At 46.8% G+C, this 26,574-nt stretch overlaps 1 protein-coding gene across 1 annotated transcript in view; it reads right to left on the bottom strand.

Annotated features, from left to right (window-relative positions):
* Window positions 1–20,187, bottom strand: part of GABRP (gamma-aminobutyric acid type A receptor subunit pi) — a 32,123-nt gene extending 11,936 nt beyond the window's left edge. Inside the window, exons 1-5 of the mRNA XM_075543207.1 lie at window positions 20,135–20,187; window positions 19,137–19,255; window positions 14,253–14,320; window positions 11,956–12,173; window positions 6,778–6,860 (exon numbers count right to left, since the gene is read on the bottom strand). Of these exons, the coding sequence (XP_075399322.1) occupies window positions 6,778–6,860; window positions 11,956–12,173; window positions 14,253–14,320; window positions 19,137–19,255; window positions 20,135–20,187 (541 nt within the window). The remainder of the gene's footprint in view (window positions 1–6,777; window positions 6,861–11,955; window positions 12,174–14,252; window positions 14,321–19,136; window positions 19,256–20,134) is intronic.
* Window positions 20,188–26,574: the final 6,387 nt, after the last annotated feature.

The following is a 26,574-nucleotide window of genomic DNA, read 5'->3' as shown; positions in this document are numbered from 1 at the left end:
CAGACTGCAGGACACCTGGCACCTTGTTCTTATCTTTGTGTCACAAGCATGTCCCGTGGTGTCTACCACAAACCAGTCGTCTAATTGTTGAATGGAAGCATTTGAATGAGGACAGACGTCGGGGGGCAGGGGGATTGACCTAATTATCCACCTGACCTGGAGACTACAGTGGGTGCCAACAGTTAACACCTGGGGCTGCTAGCTGACAGGTTGGAGGTTCGAGTCCGTCTAGAAGCACCTTGGGAGAAAGGCATGGTTTTCGACTTTAAGAAAATCAGCCATGGAGTACCCTATGATGTGCCGCTCCATTCGGACACATGCAAGGGCTGCCATGAGCCAGAGCTGACCTAATGGCCACTGGTATAGGTACTGGGAAGGGTATGTAGAACTGCAGTGTTGGGATAGGCAAAATGCTTTTCTTGAATAAATGATTCAGGACACTCAGGAAAGGCTGAACACTGCATAAGGTTCTACATAAGGTCGAAAGGGGCTGTAGAAGAATACGTTTTGGCTCACTGATGTATCACTATTCAGTGGTCCTTGCAATTCAATTGGACTTTGCAGCAGAATTGGGAGGATCCACAACAAGCATCACCTGGGGTCCAAATTTACGGGAAAGTGATGGTAACAAATGGGCACTAGAAAAACGATAAAGGCATTATTAAAATCTTTTTGTTATTTATGTTGTTATATTATTTCTTAAAAGCACTTCATGGCACACGCAGGGAAAACATATTGTTTAGATCACAAACAAACCACTGGGACAAAGAAAATCCCTATGTGACTCTCCAGTCAAAGACAAGGGTGCCAGGGGCAGGGCCAGAGACACAGGACTCCACACCCTGTGCTCAAGTATCAGTATTGTTACTTACAGTGTCCCTTTGCGAAAAGTACAAAGCAAAGGGAATTCAAATTCCTTTATCTGGAAGGACTCTCTGGCAGGTGCAAGTAGTTAGTGCACCTACTGCTAACTGAAAGACCGGAGGATTGCGTCCACCAGAGGCGCATCAGCAGAAAGGCCTGGTGCTCTACTTCTGAAAGATCATAGTGTTGAAAACTCGATGGAGCACAGCTGTACTCTGACACTGATGGGTCCACCAGGCGTTGGAATTGACTCAACGGCAGTGGGTTTATAGTAAATTGTTTGAAAGGCCCCTAGGACAGTGACGGCTATGTAGTAAACAACAGGTAAATAGAGGATGTAGTATTTCTCAGAAAAAAACAACAATGCCTAATTTAATGCTATCTCTGCGATATTATTTCATACAAGCTTGTTTGGTCCCAGTAGATTGAGGTCCTAGAATACACTGTGTTATCTCTTCCCAGAAGTCTTTCCCTGCTAGTGCTTCGGTTTCCTCTTTGATGGATTCTGAAGCTTCCCTTGTAAACAGCATTTTCTTTCTAGAGCTTAAAGGGTAGCCCTTTGTGGATTTGCTAACAAATGAAAATAGGCATTTATGATGGGCCCATGACCTCTTCATTAACTTCTATAACCACTCATTGCTATAGAGGGTAGGTGATGATTTAAGTCATAGAATAATTCATGAGGCATTCACCTGGAGTCATAGGCCCTCGACGATTAGTAGCCAGGTAGCTAGTATCAAGAAACTGCGGAGAGTTTAGGTATTCGGTGCTAGTCCAAATCTGTTTTCTATATAAATCTCTATATTTTCTATATGAAATACTTTCCATATAAAAGTTTTCCTGCACAATACTTCATGAAATAAAATCCCAATGTTAAATCAGGTAAGGGAATGCTTCCACCCACTCTTGGAATTTTACATGCAATTACCTTATTAAAGGCTCTAAAAGCTCTCCAGCAAAATAATAATAATACTTCAGGCTTTGTAGGCCATGTAGTTTCTGTCTCAACCACTCAGTTCTGCTGGTGAAGCCTGAAAGCAGCCATAGACAATAAGTAAATGAAGGGGTGTGAGTGTGTTGGATATAATTTTATTTCTAGAAACTGGTGGTGGGGTTGGCCAAGGGTGGGAGGTAGTTTGACAAGTGCTGGCCTAGACCACTGAAGGCATGGAAGAATTTGCTTTGACTATTATGGAGAGTACTCTTAGCTGGGAATACTCAGTAAGAGTTGACAATTGCCCTCCTCAAAGATGACATGTTGGTAAGTTTTTCTTCGAGTGGTCTCTAAATATTTATGTATGAACAGCCAGTATGGCTGAATATATTGGGAACAAACATGGAGAAGAGAAAGGAGTTTATACGGAAAACTCTTCAACATATCAAAACCTTTGTGCACAGCAACAACAGCAATCAGAGGCCAATTCACAGCAACCAACACACACAGGAAAACGCGAGGTGAAGAAGTCAAAAGCAATACCCTAACACAACACCTCCAAGGACTAGAACCAGAACAACATAGACCCTCCAGTAAAAGGAAAGAAATCATAAGGATCAAAGCAGAAACAAATGATACGGAGAACATCAACGAGACAAGAAGCTGGTTCTTTAAAAGGATTAACAAAATAGATCATTGGCAAACTTAACAGAGGGAAAAAAAAAGAAAAGGTGCAAATACCCAGAATAAGAGATAAAAGGGTGACATTATAACAGATCCAAATGAAAGAAAAAGAATAATAACACACTACTATGAAAAACTGTATTCAAACAAATTTTACAATCTAGAAGAAATGGACAGATACCTAAAAATACATCACCCACTCAAATTAGTGCAGATATTGAAAAATTCAACAGACCTATTACAAAAGAAGAAATAAAGCAGGCCACGAAGAAATTATTAATAAGAAAAGCCCAGGACCAGATGGTTTCACAGGAAAATTCTACTAGTTTATTTAGAAAAGATCTGATACCAATACTACACAAACTATTCCAGAACATTGAAAAAACAACAAACTCCCAAACTCATTCTAAGAAGCGAGCATAAGATTGATACCCAAACTAGGCAAAGACCACACAAAGATAGAAAATTATAGACCAATATCCCTTATGAACATAGATGCTAAAATCATGAACAAATTTCTGACTAGTAGATTCTAACATCATACTTAAAAAAATCACCAAGTGGGATTTATTCTATGGATTGAGAGATGGTTCAATATTAGAAAAATAATCAGTGTAATACACCACACAAACAAGGCAAAAAATAAAAACCACATGATCACATCAATAGATGCAGAAAAGGAATTCAACAGTATCCAACACCCATTTTCTATCAAAAACCTCAACAAAATAGAAACAGCAGGGAAATTCTTTAACATAATAAAATCTATATATTAAAGTCCCATAGCCAACAGCACATTCAATGGGGGAAAGCTAGAAACATTTCCACTGACAACAGACTAGACAAGGATGATCCATCGCCACTCTCGTTCAACATCATGTTGGCAGTCTTAGCTGGAGTCATCAGACAACAGAAAAGAAATAAAGGGAATACAAATAGGCCGTGAAGAAATGAAACTCTCGCTATTTGCAGATGATTTGAGCCTATATACAAGATGATACCCCACAAAAAAACGGGAAAACGCTCCGCTAGGTGGATCTTTTGTAGTACACATTTTTTTCCTGCTTTGCCAGCATTGGGCAACTCGCTCTGAGTTAGTTCACCCAGTGGTGTTGCGTAGGAAGGTTCTCCCTGGTAGCAGTGAATTTTTTCATAAAGCAATTTCACGCAGATCTGGTTTTTTGTGCTGCTGGATTTAAGAGAACAGCATACAGCCGTGAAATGTTTCCTGCTCTGGAAAAATGCCTCAGAAACTGTTGTGATATTGAACACAGCTTACAAGGACATCACTATGGGAAAAACTAAAGTATAATGGAGAGTGCTTTGGAGGGGATGAGGTTGTTTTGTAAAAAAATTTAAATATATAGCTTTGAAAAAAAATTATTCTTTTTTCAGGGGTAACCCTCATATAGACAATCCAAATGTCTCCACAAAAAGCCTACTAGAAACAATTGAGGGATTTGACAAGTTAGTAAACAAATTAACAAACAGAAGTCAATTGGATTCCTCTATATCAGCAAAGAGAGATATGAAAAAAATTAAGAAAACAATGCAATTTATAATAACCACATAAAAGATGTGATACTTAGAATTAACCTAACTAAAGTAATGCAAGACTTATAGAGAGAAAGCTACAGAACATTACTATAAGAAACCAAAAAGACCTACACAAATGGAAGACTATCCCATGCTCGTGGACAGGCAGACTTAATATTGTGAAAATGTCAATTCTACCTAAAACAACCTACAGATACAGTGCAATCCCGATCCATATCCCAAATACATCCTTTAAACAAATGGAAAGACTCATTGCCAAGTTCATATGCGCAGGCAAAGACCCAGGACAAGCACAGAGCTTCTTCAAAAGAAGAGCCAGGTAGGAGGCCTCACACGGCCTGACCTATGCACCTACCACAGAGTCACCGTATTCAAAACCACCTCAGACAGACACAGTGAGAGGGCTATAGGCCAGTGGATCCGAACAGAAAACGCAGCCATAAATGCATCAGCCTACAGGCAACTAATCTTTGACAGAGGACCCAGAAATATCCAATGGGACAAAGACAGCCTCTTCAACAAATGGTGTTGGATAAATTGGATTTCCATATGATAAAAAGCCCTGTATATCTCCCCGTACACAAACATGAACTTAAAAATGGAATGAGGGGAGAACCTTACAGGAAAACCAAGTTAAGACCAGGGGAGGGGAGCCTCTCCGTTTCAGAGCACGCACTTTTGTTTCTCTCGGTGGGGGGTGAAAGTGGCGGAGCATTCACATCTGGAAGGGATGCTAAACAATAACTGTAGGGAATCTAAGGGGAGAAGAAACTCGGTTTTCGGTTCCTGGGTAGACACTTCGAACATGTATCTACCAACATGGAACCCCAACTGAACAAACTGGGCCCTCCCTCAAAACTGCCTGTACCCTTGGGACTGAAATACTCTGATGGTGCTGTGGAAATGGCGGCTGTTGGATCTCAGGTGGGTCTCCTGGCTTAGTGGGTGTCCAATGAAAGGGGACCCAGAACCACCATATATTTAGTACCTCTGTGTTCTCCTTGCACTAATATGACGGTAATCTGATAGGTAATGATCTGCCCTTGTGAAAAACGATACAGTAAAATTTCTCCTAGTATCAATCCCTATGCTCAGTATAAATAGAGCTCAATCAATGAAAAAATCAATCTGTAGAAGTAAACAACTCGTGGACTACCGCTCGCAGTTGTACTATATTTGCAGAAACTCTTTTTATCAACAGTACCTTAAATTCTGTCCCATTGGATACATTATTGATATTATCAATACAATCACTTTACATGCCAAGGGGATGATTGACAATTTTTTTTCTTCTGTGTTTCTTTCTCTTTTTTGGGCTTTTGCTTGTTTTTGTTGTTGTTCATGTTGGATTTTGTTGTCACAATATGACTGCCAAAGTCAAACAGAGCTGTTCATAACCCATGGACAAGCAGATGGATTCTGAGCTTCCATGTTGTCTAGCCCCAGTCCAAAACAGTTACTTCTTATGACATGACCCTGCTTGATGTTCGCCTACATGAAGCGATCATTAGGGTGTTACAGCAAAGAGTGGAGAAGAAAGCCAAATGTGCCCACCTACCCATTGGAAAAGTGTCTGGGTCTTACAGGCTTATAGTCAAACAAGCAGTCATCTAAGTGAGGTGTCAACCAAGTCCACATCAAAGAAGCACACCAGCCTGTGTGGTCCAAAGATGATGATGACAAAATCCAAATATGCTGAAGGGAAAAGTATCAGAGCTTAAATTGTCAACACCCACTTTGTAGAAAGCTATGGAGGGCAGTGGGAGCCCAAAATCCATCTGCAGACTATCTAGTCAGATTAAGCCTCTGGCAGATCCCCTCTAGCTACAGGTGAGAGACTCGCACAGCTTTACTGTCAGACAGAGATTATTATAAACTTTATTATTATGGTGGATTAAACCATGGTATAATATGATACTTGGTCAGTTGACCTCTCTTTTGACCCAACCTGAATTTGCTCTAGGCTCAAATATTTCATGACAGAAATTTCTTCTCTGACTTTTAAAATATTGTTGGTGGTCTTTGCTTTCTTCTTTATTTTTATCTTTATGTAATTATTTTATTCTTTCTGTTTTGTTTTCTATTGTATCTCTTAGATGTTCCACTTTGTGAAGCACAGAAGGAGTGGTTGCCTAGAGACAATAATGATGCAATGATATGTTGGGGATGGAGAGTTGGGGAGTCTGAAGGGAACTGGGGAACAAACAATGAATGTGGGAGAGGGGAAGGAGCATTAGAACTGGTTATGATGATGTATATGGAAGTGTATGATATGTGAATATTATATGAAGATAACGACTAAGGGACAAAAACAAAACAAACTGGACCAATGGTTACCATGCGTGGAGGAGGAAGAGTTTTTGCTTAGGGGACATTGAGTTTATGCTAATGGTGGTGGAATCATTTGGAAAAGGAGATCAATAATGGTTGTCCAACATGAAGAACATAATCAAAGGCTATACCGGTAGAAGATGTTGAATTGGAGAGTGTTTTGTTGTGTATATTTTTGCCACAATTAAAAAATAATTACACAAAAACAATGAGTTAAAGCAAAGGAAAATGTTCTAAAACGGATTGTGGCAATGATCGTACAACTCTTGGTGGTATGATTGAACTGTTGAATTATACAATATGTAGATGAGGTGCCAATAAAACTGTTTGTAAAAAGAGAGGTCTTAATGAAACCACAGAACTAAGCCAACAGGAGAGTGACCCTGAAGCCTGGGCTGTGTACTCACAGCTCTCCAACTGCAGTCTGCACGTCTGTGTGTCCATGGGGTATTTAGACAGGTCCATGTTACATCCAACAGTCGTTGTGATTCTAAGAAAGGAAAAATAAGAGGTTCAAGAGGTTCAAACAGGCCCAATAAACAATACCATGTGAAATGGAGGGAAAAAGTGAAGTTGGCAAGGATTTCATCTTATTTGGACCACAGTCAGCGTCCGTGGCAGGAGCGGTCAAGAAATCAAGTGCTGTACTGGGCAAATATGCAGTAGTCTTCTTTAAAGAGTCAAAAAGCAAACAGATCAAAGATCCAGGAGATGTGTAGGAATAGGTAATATTTCATTATTGGGAGGCAATTCAATGGCAACTAACAGAAATAACAACATAGAAAGTCTGGGTTCCCTGCCAAGGGCTATCCCAAGAGGACTTTCTTGTTCCTTACAGTGCGTACACGGCTTGGAGCCTACATTCAGTGCAGCCCAGGTGTCTGTGTTAGATTTGCTTAGCCTGAGGTCCTGTGTGAGGGAGATGGAATGTTTGTGAGTCAGTCAGAGGCCGAATGTCTGATCACATCACAGGGGACACTCATGCGTTGTCTTGTTTCAGAAGCTTTTGCATCTAGCTGCTTTTTGAATGTAATCTTCATGACATCTGGAACTACACCTCCCACTGGCAAGATTGTCACCACTTGACAACAGATGTAGGGACCTGCTCAGTGCTCCCAGCTTTGAGTGGCAGAGCTGGGACTGAGCCAGGTCTCCAGGTTGTGCTGTTCTCACAGCTCCTGCCGCCCCAAAGGGAATCAACATGCAGACCAAGTTGAGGGTCTCAGAGGACACCAGGCACTGGTTCTTGGGACTCAGACCCAAATATCTGCTCGTATCGGCATCGTGACATGATGGAAACCACAGTGGAGATGGAAACCAACGAACTTTTCTTCTCCTTCAGGTTCACACGTCAAAAAGGAAGATCATTTTATTGGGGCTCTTAAGCTCTTATCACAATCCATCCATCCATCCATTGTGTCAAGCACATTTGTACATTTGTTGCCATTATTGTTTTTAAAACATTTGCTTTCTACTTGAGCCCTTGTTATCAGCTCACCTCACCCTACCTCATGAACCCATAATTTATAAGTTATTATTAATTTTTCATGTCTTACACCAACCACTGTCTTCCTTCACCCACTTTTCTGTTGTCCATCTCCCTGGGGGGACAACATATAATCTCCCTGGTTATATGTAGACCGTTGTGATCTCTTCCCTCTTTCTCCCCCCACCTTCCCCTTACCCTCCTGGTATCACTACTCTCATTATTGGTCCTGAGGGGTTTATCTGTCCTGGATTCCCTGTTTTTCCAGCTCTTATCTGTACCTGTGTACATGCTCTGGTCTAGACAGATTTGTAAGGTAGAATTGGGGTCATGATATCAGGGTGGGGGATGAGGAAGAAAGCATTAAAGAACTAGAGGAAAGTTGTATGCTTCATTGGTGCTAGACTGCACTCTGAGCGGCTTATCTCCTCCCTGCGACCCTTCTGTAAGGGGATGTCCAAGTGTCTACAGATGGGCTTTGGGTCTCCATTCCGCACTCCCCTTCATTCACAATGATATGAGTTTTCGTTCTGGGTCTTTGATGCCTGATCCCTGATCCATCGACACTTCATGATCACACATGCTGGTGTGCTCCTTCCATGTGGGCTTTGTTGCTTCTCAGCTAGATGGCCGCTTGGTTATTGTCAAGCCTTTAAGAACCCAGATGCTATATCTTTTGATAGCTGGGCACCATCAGCTTTCTTCACCACATTTGTTTAAGCACCCACTTCATCTTCTGTGATTGTGTAGGGAAGGTGAGCATCATGGAATGCCAGGTTATTAGAAAAAGTGTTCTTGCATTGAGGGAGGAGTTGATTAGATGCCCAATGTCCATCTGCTACCTTAATACTAAACCATAAATATGTGCACATAGATCTATTTTGCCATCATCATATATAAATATATTTACATATATACATGCCTATACTTAGACCTCTATAAATGCCCTTTACCTCCTAGTCCTTGCCTCTATTTCCCTTTACCTTCCTCTTGTCCCACTATCATGTTTGGTTTCATTCAGGTTTCAGTAATTCCTCTCAGCTACATTGTCCTTGATCAAACCATCCTATGCCCACCAGGCATCCTATGCCCTCCTTGCCATTAATTTTATATCACTTGTTGTTCCCTTGTTCCTGGGTGTGTTGACACCCCTTACCCTCCTCTCCCTTCCAGTTCCCCCCCCCCATTTTCCTGTGTTCCCCTCCCCAAACCATCAGTCCCATTTTCTCCTCCGGATTGTTTATCCCACCTATGTTATCTAGACAGATATGTGGAGACAATAATAAGCACAAAGACTAGACAGAGCAAAACAAAACAACAACAAAAACCATTGACAAAAAAAAAGAAAAGCCTATAAATAGTTCCAGATCTGTTTGTCGATCTTTAGGAGTATTTTCCAGTCGAGTCTGATGGGGTTCCAAGCCCTGACCTCAAAGTCTATGTTTGCTATTCCCTGGGGACTTCATTGCTTTGTTCCCCTTACTGTTCTGTTGTATGCCCTTAGCGTTTTGACTCCAGTGTTGTGGGGTAGATTGGGCACAATTCCTGCACTGTGCCTCCAGTGTTGTCCCCATAATGCTATGTGTCAGTGAGAGACGTCATGTCTCCTGGTGGGGCCGGCCCTATGGTCCTCTCTGTGCATTGGCTGCTCTGAGCAGGAATATTGTCCTCGGGGCTTGGTGGACCAGGATGTGCTCTACTCTCTCTCCTTCCCTCTTCATTTGCTCCATTTTTATCAAACACTCCTGATTTATTAAGGATGGCACTCAATCGCTACCTGAGAAGTTCCGGTCCACCTGGCAGTGCCTTGGAAGAAGGCCTAGTGTTTCACAGAGACAGCAAGTAGAATAAGGGTTCCCAGTTGACACAGTCGGAGAGGAGGGTTGAAGGAGAGCTGATGTTAAGGAGTTCAAGAAGGAAGGGAATGCTTTGAAACTCATTGTGGTAGCTGTTGTACAATACTGCTTGATATGATGGAACTATGGAACGTGTGATATCTGTACTAGCTCCCAAGAAAATGGTTTTGAAAAAATAGTAATAATAAAAATGATAAGTTATAGACAAAAGAGTAAGCCATTGAAAACCCTCTGACACACGCGGGGTCACCGTGAGCCAGAACTGACTTTATGGCAACTGTTCTCTATTAAGCACCGTGCTTGGTGCACCTGGGTGGTGCAGCGGGTTAAGCGTTAGGCTTCTAACAGCAGGGTTGACAGTTCAAACTCACTGGCATCTCTGTGGGACAAAGATAAAGTTGTCAGCTTTCATCAAGATTTATAGATTTGGAAACCTCAGGAGCAGTTCTAATTGACCCTATAGGGTGACTCTGCATTGGAATTTACTCGATGGCTGTGAGTTTGGGTTTGGGGTTTGGTACTGGGTTCAGGTGAAGTGGTGTGGTATGAGTATGTGGCACTTGCCTTGTGGAAGCTGACACTTCTGTAAGGCACCAAAAAGAAAATTCAATGCCATTGAGTTGATTCCGACCCATGACAACCCTATAGGGCAGGATAGAACTGTCTTTATGAGTTTCTGACACTGTAATTCTTTATGGTAATAGAAAGCCTCATCTTTCTCTGGGAGAGTGGCTGGTCATTTTGAACTGCTAAGCTTGTGGATTACAGCCCAACTCAGAACCACTGTGACGCTGGGGACAGAGACTAACAATCATGGCGCTATATGCTGAGTGCAAACCCCACTCTAGTCCCTGGGCTAAGTGCTTCACTGTGCACTTCTTAGGAAATACTATTCATATTTCATTGCTTAGAAGTCAGACTCAGAGTCAAATCACTTACCCAAGGTCACAGAGTTGCTAAGGGAGAGAGTAGGGATTTGCACCTAAATCTGTGTGATTCTAGAGCTCTTAGTTATCTGCTATTTTAAATCCCATACAAGTCGGTGTACAAGATAGTGCTATGTGCACACATGTGCACGCGTACACCCCCCCACCCCCCACACACACTATAGAGATATGGGGAAGGGGGAAATTGGTGTTAACTGTAGTGAGAAGTGGGGGGTGGGTTGGACAGGAGAAGTTGGAACTTTGGCCTTTGTCTAGTCCAGTAGAGCAAACAATCCAGAGATCCAGTGTTAGTTAGTTTGGCCCTGCTTTTAAACCTCTGGTCTCTGCCTGTTTGAGATTAAAGATAAGCCCTGTGTGCATTGGTCCCTGGGCCTCCACCAAGGCCTCTTGGTGTCTGGGTTTGCACAGCTGTATGTGGCAGGGACGGCTGCCTCCCTGGGAGCTGCCTCATGGGGTGCCTGGAACATCTTTCCTGTTCCAGACCACCAGCCACTTGGTCAGTTGGATAGGAGGAACTTCTGGTCTCAAGAATTTGAGGAGAAGACAAAGGCTGTAGGTGATGGTGGCCTTTCTCTGTCTGTCAAAACATGATCTAGCCCCACAGAGAGAGGTGTATTCTGGGTACTCCCAGTCCCGCTGAGCCCCGCGGAAGGCCAGCTCCTTGCATGCAGCTCTCCACTTGCTCTTGCTGCTTGCTGGCCCCTCCCCTCGACAATGCCCTTTGATCTTCTAGGACTCCGCTCAGTCCTGTGCAAGCATCCTTTAACACAAAGGCTCCCAGACTTCCTTAGAAATGAAATGACTCTGTGTGCCCCTGGCACTGAAGAACGTTTGCACTACAGCGCATGATCCAGGGTAAAGTGTGGGCATCTGCTTTTGCAGCCCTCCCCACTGGATTGTTCCAGGGCTCCCTGGACGGGTGGGTGGTATCCCACTTTGGGAAATATTGCTCCAACATCACCCCAAACCACCAGCCTTCTCCCAACTCAGCCTACTAGTACCTTGGAGTGCCTTTGTTTATAGATATGTGTCCTGGAGGACAGGGCAGTATCTTATTCAGCTCTGTATCCTCAGGAGTCAGCACAGGGCTGGCCCAGAGAAGGTGTTCTCAGATGCTCGTTGAACTAAACTGCACCAGGAGAGGGTCCCTCAGTCACAGGGATGAGGATCGAAGGAGGCAGGAGCCTGAGGAGTGTGGGTCCTCGGAGTGGTTGCTGGCATGCTGGTCAGAACCACTCAACACATCTGTATCTATGTCTGCTCCCCTCCAACCCTGATGCCTCAGATGCCCATTACCTGAGAGCATACAGCACTGTGCCATTGGAGAAGAGGCGAATGAGCCTGTTGCCCACTGTGACCTCGTGCAGGAAGGATGTCTTGGACTCCACGATGTAAGTGTCAGGGACCCAGAGAAACTCTACCAGGCGTGCATCCAGAGTGAAGCTCTTGTTGCCTTCAAACACCAGCCGCTGATCCATCCAGCGCTCCCGGAGGTAGATGGTGGCTGTGTAGTCCTGAGGGGAAGAGTCAGCAGGTAAAAACAGTCAGTCAAATGGGAGGAGAAGATGAATGAAAATGCAAGGAAAGAGTACGTCAGATCAAGAGTACGTGCTGTAATAGACGATGGTGAGGAAGCTTAGGTTTTCAGGCAGTGGCCTGCAGCAATGGGTGAAAAGTGATCTATTCTGTATAATAACTTCCACTGCCCAAAAGGAATGCCATGGGACCACGTTCACAGTCTTAATTCATTTGGCATGAAAGCTCATGTTGCTCCCAGATGACATAAGTCTCATCAAATTTTGAAGATAAGGGTTTGGCTGTCCTGTGGGTCATATTTTTAAAATAGTTTTATTGGCATATAATTCACAGAGCATACAACTTAATAGCTCAATCATATTAAGGAGATTTGTGCTATCATTACCACAATCGATATCAAAATGTTCTTTCTTATACTCATTGTTAGCTCCCCATCCATGCCCCACGGCCCCACCTCCCCTGCATTGGCCCTAGGTAATTATTAATCCAGTTACTGTCTCAACAGATTTATCTATCCTGAATTTCTTATGTAAGAAGTCATAAACAACACAAACAAGTAAGAAACAAACATAACAACAATGACAAAACAGAGAGAACTTCAATTGAGAAGAAAACAGAAAACAGGAACCTAAGGACAGCTTCCGTAATAGACTTTACAAATTGCAGTGTTCTCTAACAGCAAGCCCATTCACATCCCGATTATGGTCAGAGGGGACTCAGTGGGTGCTCCATCTGTATGGCGACCTTGTAAATGGATCTGGTGCTTCTGCTTTCATCCATAGCTTTTGCAAACCGGGTGTTCAGATTTTAAGCCCTGATACCATTCCCTCCTTTGGTTTTGGATTTTATAATTTCTAATCCTTAGATCACACAGGTTGGTGTATTTCTTCCATGTGGACATAGCTGATGCCTCACTTAGATGGCTGCTTGTTTGCAGACAAGCCTTTTAGACCTCAGACACTATTCTTTCTGATAGCCCAGCACCATCAACAGCGTGTCTTTTGAACAAACTGCCTTTAGTTTCATGTTGCCTTTGACTTGTTCACTGTAGTGAGCAGACCCCTGGGAGCAGTAACCCGGTGTTAGTTTTATCAGCTTGTCTCCCACAGTTGCCAGACTTCCTCACTGACCTTCATACTGATTCCCGAGTTTTATCCCTCGCCAAACGTTCCCACTCTACTCCTTGGTTTCTCTCTCCCTGGCCTTGGAACCACTTCCTTCCTGCTACTCAGACATCTGTTTTACATGCACCTTCCACCACCTTGACTTTGGGGCTAAGTCTCCAGCTTCTCCTTCAGAAGGGAGGAGGCCTTTCTCTTTTGTCTGGAGCGGCTGGAAAGGTGGGAGGCGCAGAAAGAGGTTTTGTCTTTTCAAACAAATATTTGGTGCGACTATACACAGACAACATACCAATTAAACCATTTCTACATGGCAAGTTGGCCTTTTTTGGATAGTCCTGAGGAACCAGAGACCTAGGGCAATGCTGGCCAAACCGCAGGAGCATAAGGTGATATACCATGGCCCCATGGTTAGGCTGATAAAGGCCTTGATCCCTGAGATTCGAACGGAGCTTTCTGGTTGGTAAGCATGAAGATCTACTCTTGATGGGTGGTGCATCCTCCTGGGATATAGGAGGTTTACATTGGGATCCCTCCCAGACCTTGCCTTCTGCACGACTTTATTTGTAACCCTTTTTTGCTATACTAAAGGTGTTATCACAGGTTTGGTGTTTCTTGTGAGCCCCGTGAGCCTTTTCAGTGAATTATAGAACCCACGGCATATTGGAGTGGGTGGGTCTGAAGTGGGGGGAGTTATGTGGCTTCCAGTGCACTTGGTACCGGCTGCACTGGCCTTGGGTGTCTCTGGATGAGAAATAAGGGCTATGTGCGATCTGAAACCGAGGGGAAGCTGAGACTCCCCCAGGATGCAGCTGGTCTGTGGAGTGGGATTTGTTATGGCCATCACGTAACTTGGCCTCAGAGGTGGATGCTATTAGTTGCCCTGGACTGGTTTGTGTGAAGGTGCATCCCCGTTAAACATGAGGTGACGACACTTACCATGTTGCTCTCTGAAATGCTAGAAACGCTGGCGATGTCGAGGGTCACAGCTATCTGCACTGGTTCTCCTAAGAATGAAGGAAACCAGGAAAGCCTTAAACAGAGGGCAATTAGAAGATTTCCCGGCACTACCAAAAGCAAAGCGGAAACAAACAAGAAGCCTGGAATTATACAAATTCTAAAAATAATCATTGCTTGTTGAAAATATTAAACAGAAACACCCTAGAAATACCCTTTCCCTCCCATTGTATACAGTGTGGTTCCTTTTGCTCTAGAAAGTATGCATACATAGATAGCTACCTTAACGTACACAAGGGCGCAAGCTCTCTCATTGGAGCATAGTTTGAAGAGAGCACTGGTGAAGTATTTGCTGCTCTAAAGGAGAATTCCCTATGGCGCCCGCAAAGAACGGATCACTTACAAATGTAAACACTGGGGCTGATCAAATATAGACTTCTTTTTCTCCTCAGTTAAGTACATTTGCCACAAGATGGCATTCCAGGATGCTCACGAGTGAGTTCTTGTCTAGCTTGGGCACGTTTCCCACTCTTCATGTACTCTCTAGCAATTCTAAAGCTCGAAACTATCTAGAGTTCTAGAACCTTCTCTCTTTGGTCACACATAAAGAACATGTTAGAAATCTTGGTGCCTCAGCAGATGGGTTGAACTCTCCCAAGCCAGGCGAGGGAGCTTATTCTTCATAGTCTACTGGTGGGGAAGGAGAGCTGGCCTGGCATCGGAGCGATGTGCACTGACATGACTGCTCTGTGAGCTTGGACAAGTTGCTGCATCTTTCAGAGCTGCAGTTTTCTCACCTGCAATCAGGGGCAACACAGTGACACAGAGGGTCGTGGTGAGGCGAGAGGAGACATGTCACCACTACTCTGCAGCCAGGAATCCAGAAAAAAACAGACAGCTGCGGTGGGGTGAATTCCAGTTCACAGGATGACTGCACCATAGGGGTTTCAAGGGCTGATTCTTCTGAACTAGGTGACCGGGATTTTCTGCCGAGATACCTCTGGGCACGTCTGAACTGTCAGCCTTTTGGTAGCATGTGAGTACATTAAGCCTTTATCCCACCCAGAGAGAGCGCTAGTAAGTAAAGTCATCTGTACACAGTCCCCCGCATGTGCGTGTCATGTAATATTAGGTGTCCCCCAAATGCCATTCCCGCCGCCCCTTTCTTCCCTAGTCTTAGTTGCTTTGGAAAGGGACCCACTGTGCACACCAGCTTAATAGATGGACTAACATACACATGAAACAAATAGCCGTTGGTGCGTGAGGAAGGAGTCATGGTAGGGTTGTGGTTACACATTGGGCTGCGACCCTCGAGGTCAGTAGTTCGAAAGCAACAGTCGCGTGCTCCATGGGAGAAACGTGGGCTTTCTACTCCTGTAAAGAGTTACAGTCTCGGAAACCCACAGGAGCAGTTCCACCCTGCCCTCCAATGAGTCGTCATTGATTTCATGGCAGTGAGGTTTCCTCTCTGTCTCTCTCTCTTCCATCCATGCAGGAGAAGCTGGAGTAATGCACTAACCAGGAGGAGGAGAGGCAGAAATTGAAAGGCGCTTAGAGACATTTACAGACATAACTCAGAGATAATGCAGTTTCAGTTCTGGATCACTGCTATAAAGTGATTCGTGGGAATCAACTGAGTCACATGAATGCTTTGGCTTCCCAGTACATGTAAAAGTTATGTTTCTACCATTCCACAGTCTATTAAGTGTGCAAAGGCATTATGAAGATGTTGAAATAGTGTGAGAATTACCAAGTGGTGACACAGAGACACAAAGTGGGCACAGCTGCTGGAAAAATGGCCCCATTAGATGTGCTCGACGCATGGTTGCCACAAACCTTCAACTGGGAAGAAATACATTATCTATGATGTGTCATAGAGCAACGAGCCATAAAATGAGATCAGCCCGTAATTGGTAGGAATCAGACAAAGCTCCTGATTAATCTAGGGAAATCAAGCCATGAAATAAGGCAGCTGGGAGTGGGGTTGTAGAGGCCACGCAATTAAGAAATTATTAGGTGTTGGTACTACGTGGAAAGGGGAGGAGGTCTTTGATGGCTACACTGGAAGCATGTGGTGCTGAGTGGATTTCTGCTGCTCAGGGAAGCGTGACACAGTGGCAGGAAGAGAAGCCTGGATCCTTACAGAGATGCTTGAATTCTCTGCTGGCTGGCTGCTTTCAAGCTGTGTGACCTTGTGCACAGTGCTAAACCTCTCTGTGCTACTGCTTTCTCATCTGTGAGACAGTGCTCCTGGAATTTCTTCTCGAGGGTGGTACTGGCGAGGTGACAGCGTTTGTCTTGAGGGCTTGGAATAGGGTGGTCAGTTGGTCAGCGTTCGTTGTCCTCCCAGGGGACAGATGTGGAGGGCAGACCACCTATAAGAACTTCAGTCCCACTGTGTTTTGCCAAGTTCCTTTCTAGGCTCTCTAGTCAGGTCTACCCTCTTCCCCGCTGGGCTATAGAATTTAGCTGGGCCACCAGATGGCAGCTTTCTCCTAGAAAAGAGGGCAGTGCCAATTCTTGGGCCCTGTTCCTTCGGTCCTGCTTGTCAACCTCTGCTTTGTCCGGCTCAGACCCAGAAAAAAATTATAAGGAAGTCCCATCTCTTAAGGACCTCAGGGTCCTAGAGCCCATGGGGGCAGACACGATAGAGAATGACAGCCCTTCTGCAGACCTCCAGGCGACCCACAAAGGGAGGCTCCTTTGAGACGCTCCAGGAGTTCATAATCAGGGGAAGGGCAACACTCTGTCTTCCTCCTTTTGACTGAGGACCCTTGCTCCATTCTCACCCCCAAGAGGTTCTGGGTGTCACATCCCTTAAGTCCACCTAGATGTATTTGTTCTCAAAGGGAGCACTCTGTTGTTCAAGGTCCCTGCATCTTGTTGGTCAGCGAGCAGGTGAAAACAAAGGGCCATGCCCAGACATAACTGGGGCACAGGAGGCAAGAGTACTTGCTGAGTGTGCTTAACCTGGTGTCAGGCAGATGCACAGGCTTGTCATGAGTGCTGCAAAAGGTTTAGGCAAGTCAGGGGATTTCACCTCTCTCTAGATCCCTTACTCGTTGGAATCAACTTGATGGGATTTTGGCTATGTCGCTGTTGCTGTTAGGTGCCATTGAGTCAGCCCCAGCTCACGGCAACCCCTTGTCCTGCATTATCACAAGGGCTGACCATGAATCAGATTGCTGTGAGAGTTTTCACTTGGTGAATTTCTGGAAGCTTATTGCCAGGCCTTTCTTCCTAGTCTATTTCACGGAAACCTGTTCCGCCACAAACCTCACTGATAGATGGGTGGGTGGAGGCTTGGGGCAAGGGGCAGTGGCCAGGAATGCCATCATTTAACCAGCACTGCCCTTTCCCTTCACATAAGGATCACAAATCCTGGGGGTACAGTCATGAAATTGTATCTCTTAGATCTCTGGTGGAAGGAAGTGTGATTGATGGAGAGTACAGCTGCTGACTTATGGAATCTACCACCAGGCTCATATCACCACCTGGTTGGTGTCTGGCCACACTTGTGACTGAGCCTGCAGGGATGCTGAGGCAAGACTATTTCAGGGAAATTCCTCTGATGGGCAACTTAGGTCTCAGGATTCCCTGGAAGCTTTTCCAAACACACTTAAATTGACCTTGCAGGCAAAGGCACTTCCACACAACACTCAGTTCACTGGATCACACCAACATCAGTCCCCACAATCCTGAGGCTAGACGAACTAGATGGGTGCCTGGCTACCACTACCAACTACCAACTGCTCAACTGAAAGGGATCATAGCAGGTCTCGGATATAGTGGGAGTAAAGCATGGAATAAAAGAAAAAAGTTCATGCTATGTCACCATTCACATGTGGAAATGAACTCCCCTGCGGCCCAATGTTCAGCCAAACTATAGATAGTTCTACAATGGGATCACACCAGGGGGATATGCACACCATGGAATCACAAATCAATCATTTGGGATCCAAAGGGCAGCATCACTCAGAGGCAGAGGTCAAGGGTTAAGAAAGGGAGAGGAATGGAACAGGGAACGGGGGAGGAAGTGGAATGAGTGCTGTGACAGTGTGGGGACTGCAACCAATGACGCAAAACAATGGGTATGAATGCGAAATGGAAAACTGATCTGCAAACCTTCACCCAATTCACCATCAGCAGTTAAAAGCAAACCCAATGACAAACAGTCCCACTTGGAACCAGCTACAGGCACAGGGTACCAAGGAAACGACTGTACTTTGGGAGTATGTTGAAAATAAAGTGTGAAATATGGGGATAGAGCCTGGAGAGATCAGGGAAGGCTTCATAGAGGTGGTAGCATTTGATCTGAGGCATGAAGGGAACGTGGACATTTTCCAGGCAGTCCTAGTAAGAAAGAGACATTCCAGCCTCTGCAAAGGCAGATCGGGCAGGAGTATGGAACAGTTTGCGAGACTATGCTGGGGGCACACAAGTGTTCTGAGCAGGTAGATAACCCAGGGTGGGAGCTACTCATGTAGCAGTGCAGGGGCTTAGCCTGGAGGGGGCAGACTAGAGACAGGAAAACCAGGTAGGGTAGTCCAGATGGGACTTGGTGAGCTCCTTGACTAGACGTTGGAAATGGGGGTGGAAGGAAAGAAGGCAGTGTGTGGGAGGCTGTGAGGGATCTCCTAAGGCCCTCAGTTGGGAAGACTATGTCTTTATCTTGCAGCTAAGAGGCAAAGCACTTTCTCAGGCAGCATAAAGAATCACTGGCAGCTTCACTCATCCCTTATTGCCAATCTAGTAGGCTTGCATTGGAGAAAGGGAGCCAACTCCGACCTCCCAGAGCCCTCCACTGGAGCGTGTCTCCAATCCTGTCCTTAGGAATGGCTGGGCTGGACAAAAAGGACAACCTACCGCCAAAATTGGGCCTGAGGAATTTGTTGTATCCTGCTGTGAGGTTGTCAAAGCCAGGGAGAGAAAGCTTGTCACTTCTGCTGGCCTCGGCGTGAAACTGGTTCCCCTGGACACACATCCTGGAAAAGGGAAGGGGATTGGATCCACATGCTGGTCCACGCATGCAGAAACACTGACACAGAGGAATGTGGGTTTGTGTGTGTGTGTGTGTGTGTGTGTGTGTGTGTGTGTGTGTGTATCTTGGGCCCCTAAACCCGAAGTGACTCTAACAAAGAAAAATCTCTAGTTTTAATCAGAATGGTAGGGTAACCCAGGACTCCTTTAAGAGTCTTCTGGACAAACACAAGGGATTCTTCCACGTGGGGAAGCTTGAGTTCTCCACTGAGAATAAACGTGTTGCTGGTAGTACAAGAATGAAGGGGACACTCTAAAACTGATCGCAGTGACCATTGTACATCCCTCTTTGATGTGGTTGAAAACCACTGAACTGAATGATATGGGGTTCTATGCTAATGAAACTGCTGGGGAAAATGTGGTCTCTGAGTTGACCTTTGCCTCATGGTGACCCCTGCACAATGAGATCTGACAGTTGTGTCCCCTAGAGTTTTCCATGGCCGATCTTCTGAAGTAGATGGTCGGAGCTTCCTTCCTAAACCATCTTACTCTGGAAGCTCCACTGAAACCTGTTCAGCATCATACCACACACCAGCCTGCACTGAGAGATGAGGGTGTGTGGGGTGGGGGGTGGCTGTGCATGAAGGGCATTGGCTGGGAATGGAACCAGGGCCTCCCACATAGCAGGTAATTAGTCTATCACTGATCCACCACTGCCCTCTAGATAGACTCAATGGCAGGATGCTTCTTTGTTCTGCTGCTGGGGGGAGGAGAGGGAGGGGGTTATGCCTTGCTCTTGTGAGTAGAAAGAGTTCTGTCCCCTCCCATTTCCCATCTCCACACAACATAATTTAGCGGCAGGCCATTTGGGTCCCAACGTTCACCTTTCAGCGAAGAGACTTAGGCACAGTGCGATCAGGCGCAGGCTGCAGCTCATGGTGAGGGGGTGCTCACGCAGCTCAGACTCAGAGTGGGAATCACCTGGGGAGACAGAGAGGACACAGTGGGGACAGAACAGCCCAAAAGTTCACTCACATCCAAGTCAGCTTCTCTGTGACCCCCTCCACTGCCACCCCATCCTGAGTTTTGTAGGATTACATTTTTAAATCCAGCCCCTAAAAAACTGAGACCATGTTTAGAGGGATTGACCAGCCCTAGAAATGGAGCCGGTCTGCTGTTTCGTGCTGTGTACCTGGGGAGCCCCGTGACCCTCTTGGTCTTTGGCCAGACCTCATGCTGTCCTTGCTGTGACTTAACCCAGGACACCGACCTGTGTGCTCACCGCAGCTGAGCCAGAAGCTCTCTCATTTGTCCTAGGATCTGTGCCTATTAAGCAGTCGCACAGATAGGAAATGAAAACTTCCGGGGAACCATCCACAAGCCAACTTATGTGTCAGATACATTAGCACAGATTTTCTGACTTGATCCTCCTGATAGCCCAGCAAAGAGACAGGATCACAGAAGAGGACACAGGGGTCATGGCAAGATGACCATGGCACCGGATGCCAGAGGAACTTGTCCAGGGCTGGCAGCCTTGCTGTCCCATGTACTCTTCCTGCAGAAATGACATGGCCCGAGGGCACTCGGTGCTGTCACAGGCATCCCAGATGAGAGGCACCAGTGCTCTGGTAGCATTTAGCAGAAGTGGGGGAGGTTGGTGTGTACATGAAGATTACAGGTATTCATGGCCCAGAGCCTGGTCTCCCAGGTTTGGGAGCTGCTAGCAGATGGTCTGAGAGAGCAGGTGGGAAGGAAGTCTGGCAAGTCTGTGACTTGTTGAGCTGGCGAGAGAGAGATGGGTTTCAGGCTTGGGCCAGGCCTGCCCCAGGCAGTCCCAGGGTGGGCCAGCTCTGCCTTGGCAGTGACCGCTGTGAAGCAGATCACTCTCTGGAATCATCTAGAGCAGGGGCCTCACATTTGCTAAACAGGGGCCAGTTCACTGTCCCTCAGACCTGTTGGAGGGCCGGCCTATAGTTTAAAATAAAAAACTATGAACAAATTCCTATGCACGCTGCACATATCTTATTTTGAAGTAAATAAAAAACAAATGAGGCAAAAACACATGGCAGGCTGGATAAATGTCCTTGGCGGGCCACATGTGGCCGTAATTTGAGGACATCTGATCTAGAGGACTATTTATGTTCCTATGGTTAAAACAATTGGCTGCTGATCAGCCATATGAAGGGAGAGAGATGAAGCAGTGCGTCAGGGAGTCATTCTGGGACTGGACTCAGGGTGTGATGCAGCAACTCATGGATATTATTTTGATTACAAAAAATCACTGTAAAAATAAAAACAAGACAGATGGGAGATATCGTCTCTCTGTCATATTTTTATTTATATATATTTTTTATTTTATTTATATATATATATTTTTATTTATATATATATATAAAGTCCTCCATCAGTTCTCTCCAGGCTTACACCTCACACCTCAGGGTTTACCCACTATTAACAGCTGATATTTTCACACACACACATGCACACACACTCATATTCATACACACAAAAATCTCCACATGGCAAAACATTTAGAAAGCTAAACTAGGGTGAGACAGTGCCCATTGGACTGCTCTTTTCCCTTCACAATAATAACAAGAGAAAACCTTTGTTGAGTACTTCATGCACACGTGCGCTGTGTTAAGCTCCTCACAAGTCTCACCGCCTCTCTCAGAACTCACTACTATCATCCTCATTTTACAAGTGGGGAAAGAGCTTAAGAAATGATCCCAAGAGAGTAGAGCAAATAAGGGGCAGCATTACTTTCCAATCACAACACCATACGGTTTCCCTGCACCAACAATGCTTTCCACATGAATTGAGCATATTAGTTGCAAGGTATTTATTTCATAATATAAATGTACCACTGTTTCTGTTACAGGTAACATATGGAGGTATCCGAGTGCCACAAATAGCTTGTGCTTCACTACTAGCCTAAAGGTCGGTGGTTCAAATCCACCCATGGACACAGTGGGAGAAAGGCCTGATGGTTTGCTCCCATAAAAGGTTACACACCAGACAATCCTACGGAACACGGCTCCACTCTACACACTCGAGCGTTCCATGAGTCGGAATTGACTCAACAGTTTGGGGATTTGGGGTTTTATATTTGGATGCTGGGCCATTTCTGCCTTTTTCGTGACTGCAGAATTAGCAGTGAGCATCTATGCACTGACGTAAGCCCCGCGCGTCCTGCCTTCTGTCCTACAGCTCTACCTCAGTACATTTCCTTCTCACGCACAGATTTCATACATAAAACCAACTTTAAGGCTCCCCCCACCAAATCACGCAGATCACCTTCTTTAGCCCATCTCCTCGTACCCCGTTCTTCCCTCTGTCCCCAGCATCATGTGTCAGAGGGCCCATGAAGTGGATCTGCCATTCCTTCATCTAATGTTTCCAAGGTTTCACAAATGCCCTTTCAGGACACCACGGGACTCCTCCAGGGGAGCAGAGGGTGTGTAAGCGGGGCGGGAGCTCCCCGAAGTGGCCCTGTAACAGTGCAGAGGCAAAGAAATGCTGGTCTTCTGAGGTAGTGAGTGGTCCGCTCCACAGGGGGAGGCTAGGGCAGGCCAAGTTCGAAGTCAGAGACAAGGGCGTTGAGTCTCCAAGGCAGTGTTGCATTTACTCGGTGGACAAAGGAGGGCAGGGGGCCCTCCAGATAATGAGCAAAGATGTGGAAGTCTACCCACTGCCACTCTGTGCCTACCCAGCCTCAGCTCTTCCCCCCACCCCCCTTCCCTCCTCAGCCTTCTGTGGCTTTGTCCTTTCTGTCCCATAGGTCTGAATTTGTTCTCTGATTATTCAGGGAGATCTCTCAACACTTTCTCCTTCTGGAGGAGTCTGTCCTGGCTCGAGCGACACAAGGAAACCGCCAGCCCTCGTCTCCAAGGCTGCCATCAGGTCGTGCTTTCCTGGGGCCAATCCTACAGGAAAAAGCAACTGGTTGCCCTAAGTTGACTCTGACTCAGGTGTGCCAGACTACAATTGTGCTCCGTCAGGGTTTCAGTGGCTGAGGTCCTGGAAGTAGATGGTCAGGACTTTCTGCAAGGTATCTCTGTGTGGACGCAGCCCTCCAGACTTTTGGTTAGCAGCCAGATAGGTTATCGGTTTGTATCACCCAGGTGCTCAACCCTGCATTAGGAAGAGGCAATGTTTGGGTCTTGGCCAAAGAGTTTCACACTAGGGTAAGGCTTGCCCAGGCCTGAGCCCAAAATGTGATCTCGCCCCACCTTGCCTACTCTCGCCAGGCTCCTGAGTATGCCCCACTTTTTAATGGGCAGACAAAGGAATCCAGGAAGGCCACCAATGGTCTCTGATGTGCCAGGGCCATGCTTGACGAATACTCTCATTTAGTTCTGGACCATGTTGCCCAGTGGCAGCTAACTTTCATAGCCGGAAGTTCAGCTTGGTGAAGGGTTCTGACTGGAGTCACACAGTCATTCAGAGGCAATGGTTTGATGAGTTCTCCCAGCCGCTCCTCCATGCACTACGTCTGGGAGGAGAACCCACCGCCCATGTAGAGCTGGATTCTACTTGGCATTCTTACACCAAGCCCGACAGTGTGCTGCCGTGTCCTCAGCACATTCCAAGTGGCAGTTCAGCGGGAGCCAGCCATTAGGTGACTGTTTCTCTGCCGGCCTGAAGGAAGGTGCAGGCCTGGGTCGTGGCGCAGTCTCAGGGAATGTTGGTGAGCAGGGCAGTGCACTGAGCCACCAGAGGGAAGGGTCCCCAGGGTTGGAACCATCTATAACCTTCAGCACTGCAGGGAGCATGGTATTCACAGCAAGACCACAGGGCTCAGCAGGCTCCCAAATTGGATCTGTGTGCTCTCACCGTACCCAGAGGGCATCTCTGCTTAAAAAGCTTCCTCTACTCAGAGCACAGGGCTTGGCTTTTGGATTTAGACAAACCTGAGCTATATAACGTCTCGGAGCCTCAGTTTTCCTGTCCAACAAATGGGAACAGAAAGGTCTCAAACATGGGTTCCCACCCCTCTCCCTGTCTTTCTTGAGGACGTCAGTGATCTCAGGGTGTGGTGAGTACCCAAAGCCCACGCTCCTTGTCTTGTGCTCCATGCTGCCACCCAGAGACCCATTTTGGAGGAACTCAGGATGGCACAGGGTCAGGACTGACATCAGGGACCCTGGAATCCCTGGTGGCGCTCTTGGTTAAGCACTGGGCTACACAGCACAAGGTTGGCAGTTCACCCTCCAGCCACCTGGCAGGAGAAAGAGGGAACCATTTCAGTCTTGGAAACCCTACAGGGCATCATTATGCTTCAGAGTTGACTAGGGGGTAGTGGGTGTTTGGGGGAGAGGCAGCTGGTGGCACCCCTTCCTGACAGGGCTTGTATCTGTCTCCTCCCTGCCCATCTCCCAGGCCCCAGCAGGCCCAGCAGTTCCCTTACCAGGCAGCTGCCGAGGGCTCCCGTGGGGCAGGACCTTCAGCTTTCAGGCTGGGCTTTCGGGCATGACATGGTGTGCTGGGCCCACGGGATTCTTGTCATCTTCAGCCGACTCTCTGGATGTGGGTGGACAGCCACCCTCCGGTGGAGTGGCAGTCTCTGTGAAGAAATCCGAGCTGTTGAACTGGCCTGGGAGGGACTGAGACGGAGGTGGGTGGAGCCTCCTTTGGCCCCGCCCCTGGGATGGGCTCCTGCACTGTCCTGGGGTTTGTGGGAATGCCCCTGGCTATCAGGGACTTGATGCCGAGTTCTTCTCTCTACGGTGTCCCCGACCCCCGAGATGAAAGCCGTGTGAGAGCCGGGTGAAGTGAGTGGCCCCCGCACCATACTGGGAAGAGGACTCGTAGGAGACACCCTCCATCGGAGGATGGAGGAGAGGCCGGGCAGGCCAGCCGAGGAAGAGCTAAGAGAGATTCAGGTCTCTCTCCAGTCCTCCAAACCAGTACCAGGGGTCGCTCGTCAAGTCTGACTCAGGGCGACCCCATGTGTGTCACGGTTCCATGGGATTCCAATGGTTGTGTTTTTTCATAAAAAGTTTGCCAGGCCTTTCTTCTGCGGTGTGTCTGGATGGCCTCAGAGTTGAAGCCTTCAAGTTAGTAGTGGAGCACATAAACTGTCCACACCACTCAGGGGCCTTCAAAAGGCCCCTTTAGGGGCACGGAAGAGGTGCACACCTCTTTCCTCAGCTGTAAACGACCCTCCTCGCGAAAGGGCAGACGCACTGCGTCATGACCCCCAGCCACTTATTCTCATCACAGTCAGTGGCCCTGGAACTCCCTTGTGAGTCCAGTCTGCTGGGAAGGCATAGAGAATTCTCCGGAGGCTTGAGCTCACCTCCTGAGCGCTAGCATGGGGGTAGGCGGCGTCCTGTGTGGCCAAGCTCCTTCCTAGGCATCTGCCAGTCCTGGATGCCAGAAGAAAGGCAGGCGAGGGAGTGCATGGAGCTGCAGGAAGTGACAGGCGGTGGGAAGACAGGGAGGACCTCAGTCTACAATGCACCACACATGCCTCTGGCGCCAGACCAAGTGCCTAAGCACGCCGCTGGACCCTGGCCAGCGGGGCAAACATCTCTGGGAGGGAGTGAGGGCCTAGAGAACTCTCTTTCATCTCCTGAGAGGCCTCACTTTCTCCCAGGAGCCCGGCCAGGTGGAGGAGCCAGTTTCAGGTTCTCAGAGAATGGAATGTGGTGTGGGGCTTTTCTCCGCCTAACCCAGATGTTCTTGCAGGAAACAAAGGGGCGAAGTGACAAAGACAGTTGAGACTGGGGTGGGGGTGTGGGGTGGCGTGGGGGTGTGGGGGGCTGTTCTCTGCCTCAGGAGGCAGGGAGACATACAGAAAAGAGCCTGGCTGGCTAATTGTTGCCTCTGGGCGAGTTAGATAAGCCCTCTGGACCTCAGTTTTCTCAGCTGACAAATGGGAATGATGACTCCTTAGGTGAGCGTGGCTGCAGCCGCTCTGTGGATGAACGAAAGCACCAGACACATGGTGCTGGTTGCTACTCTTGGGTGCTACTGGGTCCGTTCTGTCTGTTCGTAACCCTAAGGACAACCAGATGGGACATTGTGCAGTGCTGCACCAGCCTCACAATTGTCACATGTGGGCCCGTGTTTGCAGTCGCTGTTAACCAGCCTTCCTCTAATCGCTAATCTTGGCGGTGCCACTGCCTCCTTCCAAAGGTCCAGTGGCCCCAATTGTTTGCTCTGCGTGCAGATGGCAAAAGTGAAGTAAAAGACAATCCTGGTGCACATTTTTCCTGATTCGAAACCATGCAGTGTTCCCGTGCTCTGTTGGAACAAATGCCTCTTGGTCTCTATAAAGGTTCCATCTGCGCATAAGTGTTCACCATGGTATCAATAA

Source organism: Tenrec ecaudatus, chromosome 2 (assembly GCF_050624435.1).
Source record: "Tenrec ecaudatus isolate mTenEca1 chromosome 2, mTenEca1.hap1, whole genome shotgun sequence".
Lineage (NCBI taxonomy): Eukaryota > Metazoa > Chordata > Mammalia > Afrosoricida > Tenrecidae > Tenrec > Tenrec ecaudatus.
Note: the sequence above shows the minus strand (reverse complement) of the source record. Positions and strands in the feature narration are given on the sequence as shown.